Raw genomic sequence first — 4,653 nt, 5'->3', positions numbered from 1 at the left:
AAACTTTTGGATTAAGCTTTTCTCTGTATGTTTTAACTCAGTTGGCCAATTGATAACTAAGCAATGAATAAAATAATGTTCAGAGCTATTTATGTTGTGTAATTACCAGCCCTAAAATCTGTTGACAGTTCTATATTTGCAATCTTTTGCACATAGCTAGGAATATAGCTTTAAAACAAAACATTCAGTTCAAAGTTAATGGGCCATTTGCTAAACGTACATGGCACATACACCATATAGGCAACATTTAATGTCTGTCATGTTTATTAAGTTATATATTTTTAGAAGTTGTAGATCTTAAACATGAAAAATGCTATGCTTTTGTTGTTTGGTGCTCATGGCTGCCCCTCCCTGAGCCTGGTTTTGCTGGAGGTTTCTTCCTCTTAAAAGGGAGTTTTTCCTTTCCACTGTCACCAAGTGCTTCCTCGTAGAGGGTCATTAGATTTCTCTGTATTATTTTAGAGTCTATAGAGTCTATAAAGCACCTCGGGGTGACTGTTGTTGTGACTTTGTAGCTTATGTAAATAATAGTTAATTGAATGTTTCAAAATTCACTTTTTTGTCTTTTGTGTAAAAATAATTATATATGTACACCTGTATTTGATTCAAGTATCACAATTTATTACAAAAACTAGAACTTTTTTTCATCTGTCAGTGTTGCCATGCTTTAAGCATTTAACAATACAGTATAAAACCTCAACCCAAAGGTAGAATAGTAAAAGCAGAGATCATAGATGCTGACGCAGCATTACAGAAGTTAAGACATGCTGTTACTGTACAGGAAACATTACGACTGAAGTACAAGCATCTGTAAAATGTGCCATTGGCATCAGTGATTTGCATTTTACCATAAGCAATCTGACCCTTCCTCAATTTAAAGTGTCACAGGAAACGCCCCCTTGGAAAATAATTTACACGAAAATAAATACAAACACAGAAACACTCTGCAAATGATCATGGATGTGCTGAGATATTTTTCAACAGCCCAAGGCACTCAGGCTCAAACATTGGCAATAAATATACATCATTCTTCAGACAAATCACGTCAAGCAGGTGTGGTTAGAGAAAGAAGAGTGACAGAGAAACAATGTTGTCTAGTTCGTAACCTCTTGATGAACACAGTCCTTTCAAAAAAACAAAAGTCCACCTGGCCTTTTTTCACAGTGAAAATCGCTGGCAGTCGAGACAGAAAAAAAGACATATGAAGGACTCAGTCATTTTGTTGACTAGTGCGACATCTGTTCTCTAAAAACTACATTAACCTCTTACTGTATTTTTGATGCTGGCCTGTCATTTTGGTCTCTGAGGGCGACCTCTGCTCACTAGAATGGCATCACCTGCTCCTCCCGGATGCGCATTCAAGCACCACAGGGTGTCGGAGCGCTCCCCTTTTATTTTTCAGTGGCCCATCCCACGTGAGAATCTGGTAAAATATCTATCAAACTGCCCACAAGTGATGTTTTCAAATATCTATGACAACCCAGACGCTATTCACTGACACAGTCTCCTCAGATTGGCTGACCTTTTGAATGAGTTTACCGAGGCCGTGACAACACTGGTTTTAGCAAAAACCACTGAGCTTCTCTTCCCTGCAGTTCAGTTCAGTTGAGCTGGCGACAGGCTTCGAATGTCCACTTCGAGGCACCTCCATAAATATCGAGGCTGGTCTCCATCCATGCAAAAACGTTGCCCACTTGCGCTTTGCTGCTGCATGTCGCTAGATTGTAAATTTCTCCCACGGACAGTTTACGATCCCAGATGTGAAAATTTGCCAGGTCTCCTACAAAAGCTTGCGTGGCATCGAACCCTCCTCCAAGCGTGTCCTGTGGCAAACACAGTTTGATTTAATAAAGGATGATGAGCCTGCTTCGTGAAGAGAAACCACAGTCTCTTTAACTATTTGGATGTTTATTTGCCAATCCAGTGGGATTTTTTGATGAGCTCTAACCTTATCAAATTTAAAGTATTCAATTTTTAAGGCTCAATGAATACAAATTATCCAGCTGCTTACATTTTGTTGTAATACAACATAAAATACTATAATGTATGATTTGTTGTGTGTTACTAAATCATGAGAAATAACATTTTTTTAAAAAGGTGCTTCTTTCAACTGGCAGGTGTGGAGCATTAAAACCAGGCTGTGCTTACTGCTTACCTGCTCCTGGCCAAGGATCAGCAGGCCCTGAGATTTGATGGGATGATACGGAGCCAGGTTTTCTCCACTCCCCCTCTTGACACCATCTTGAAAAGCCTCCCAAACACCATCACGAGTTGTCCAAGTCACGCAGATATGATGCCACTTTCCGTCGTTGATGAGAAATGGCAGCTTTGCTACCTTTAAAAAGTTCAAATGCAGGAATTATCAGACCTACAGTGGAAACGAGAATGTCTTACAGTCTAAAAAAAATCGAGTGTTATTCGATTTTTCCTGCGTTTTTCTCGTACCTTGTCATTTATTAGAATCTCCATTGGATTGTTCCCCCACTCTATGAGAACCAGCTCGTTGGCTTGTCCAGGAACTGCGTAGGAGAAAGGTGTGCCCACTCCCGGGGAGGCGTTGGACTTGAGCCACATGCACACGGTGAGGGCATACATCTCTGGCAAACTCGTTTTCACTTTTGCGTACATGTAGTTGGTCCTCAGTGGGAACGTGAGCTGAAATTTATCCAGCGGCCTGTTTTCTCTCTGACCTGCCGTAGAAGAAACAGAAAAACAGGCTTGAACTCGTTTTAGAGGACGTGTTCTACCCCACACAGATATATCATTCCTAGTGCTCACATCCTGGGAATATTTCCTGGGAATTATACGTTACACAACAAATCCACAATGGTGACGCGCCAGATTTGTTTTAATCTCGCGTGCTAAATCCATCACAGGAGTGGTAACGCTGTTAACGGCCATCTCTTCTTTTCATATTTGCCCGCACCTCATTGACTATATTTAACAGAAATCGCTGTAGACGGTTCTTCCGGAAAAAAGGAAGAAAGAAAAAGAAAAAAGCGAAAGAGAGCGAGTGAGCGGATGTTGTAAATTCTCGTGTGTCTCTTGGAGCAAATGGCGGTGGCAGGTCACTTAGTGCATGTTTGAAATGGTCTAATCTGGCCAGAGTGGGAGTTGAAAACTGCGGGATATACACTGTCCCACTGGTTTTGTGCTCAACATTAAATCGGATATATAATAATCTAGCCCACTATCCTAGATTGGACCCCCCCCCACCCCCACCCCACCCCCTCCTCTTGACTTTCCATTTTTTTAAATCAATTTTCTTATGATTGCTTGATCGTTACAGTCCCCAGCCCATATTGCTTACAACTAATCCACCACCAACTCTTTCCACTTACCTTTCTCCAGGTCGGTGATCCTCTGGTGTAGCGATGTGAGTGTGGACTCCACTCTCCCACGCTGCTCTGTCTCATTGCGGAGTCCGGGTTTGCCCTCTTCGATGCCGTTCACTCGGGACAGCACCTGCTTCTCCAAGTCATCGATTTTACTTTGGAGAAGGTCTTTCAGGCTGTTTGCCTGCACCGAGTTGTTGCTTCTGCTGAATTGCTGTCAGGGGGTAAAAAGTGCGCATTTAGGTGAAAAAGGTTCAGATTCCAGATTATACTTTATTTTGGAGGGTCACTGCCGTAAACTTGAACGAGCAATTTAACCTACGCAAAGAATGTTTTTATGTTCATCTTATGTTCACACTGCGAATTAATTTTAAGAATCTATACTTGTTAACCTATTGTTTTATTATAATTTTTGTCGCAAAACGAGCTGTACGCAAAAGTGTTTATATTCTCCCCGGAAACTGCAGCCCTACCTCCAGATTCTCTAATCTCTGCTTCAGCGACTGTAAAGTCTGTGATAGTTGCGTCAAAGTGTCCGCGGGGCCTCTGGACACGTCCCCCATCGTGTTTTTGGTCCCCGCTTCTTTCCTCCTGCCCCCGGGCCGCGCGTCCCCGAGGTCTGCGCCGCTCTGGCTCTCACACCGAGCCAACTTCGAGGTGAGCTCTCTGATAGTCTCTTTTTGGTTCATGATCGTCTCCTTCTGCTGTAAAACCGTCTCCCGCAGCTGCATAACCGTGGTCTTCAAGTCCTCTCCCGGCACACTGTTCTGCAAGGTGGCCGAGCATATGTCCATATCCTTGGGTACGGACGTGCAAATGAACTGCGTCTGTCCGCCAAAGTCTTGAGACGAGCTCTCCAAGAAGACGCAGGAAAATAGAAAAAGTTTCCAGCAGATTTCTCTCTTTGCGGCCCGCATGTCGCCGTCTGCGCCGGGCTTCACTTTTTATTTATTATCGTCTTTAATTCTGTGCTTTATGAGCCGCAGTGACTTTCGCCAGTGTCCCCCTTGTTGTTGTACTCCGTCTCTGCAAGTGCGGCAGGTTTTTATACAGCGTGCCCGGTTCTGCGCAGAGCCGCTCTCACTGCATCACAACCGGTGGGAAGGGAGGGGTGGGTCGCGCTGCCCCCGTTTAAAAGGCTCCGGAATCCGCGTCACATTCAAGAGATGAAACCCATTTCGCTCGCGGACTCCCACGTGTTAAATCTTTCATGGCTTTGGCTGTTTGTCATTTCTCCCCGTGTGATATTAATCTGGAAAACGCTGATTTGTAGATGGTAGTGGTTTGGGAGTTGGGGGTGTTGCTTTGCATGGCGGGG

General features: G+C 43.7%; 1 protein-coding gene across 1 annotated transcript; it reads right to left on the bottom strand.

The window, feature by feature from the left end:
- Positions 1-599: 599 nt before the first annotated feature.
- Positions 600-4,420, bottom strand: nptx1l (neuronal pentraxin 1 like). The gene is made up of 5 exons (XM_005750092.1): positions 3,809-4,420; positions 3,342-3,549; positions 2,446-2,690; positions 2,156-2,335; positions 600-1,823 (listed from the first exon to the last, which is right to left on the bottom strand). Exons 1-5 carry the CDS (start codon positions 4,250-4,252, stop codon positions 1,602-1,604), a joined length of 1,299 nt encoding a protein of 432 aa, XP_005750149.1. The 5' UTR covers positions 4,253-4,420; the 3' UTR covers positions 600-1,601.
- Positions 4,421-4,653: the final 233 nt, after the last annotated feature.

Source organism: Pundamilia nyererei, unplaced genomic scaffold, assembly GCF_000239375.1.
Source record: "Pundamilia nyererei isolate P.nyererei 1_Seehausen unplaced genomic scaffold, PunNye1.0 scaffold00261, whole genome shotgun sequence".
NCBI classification, from domain to species: Eukaryota; Metazoa; Chordata; class Actinopteri; order Cichliformes; family Cichlidae; genus Pundamilia; species Pundamilia nyererei.
This window is presented reverse-complemented; position numbering and strand designations above follow the sequence as displayed.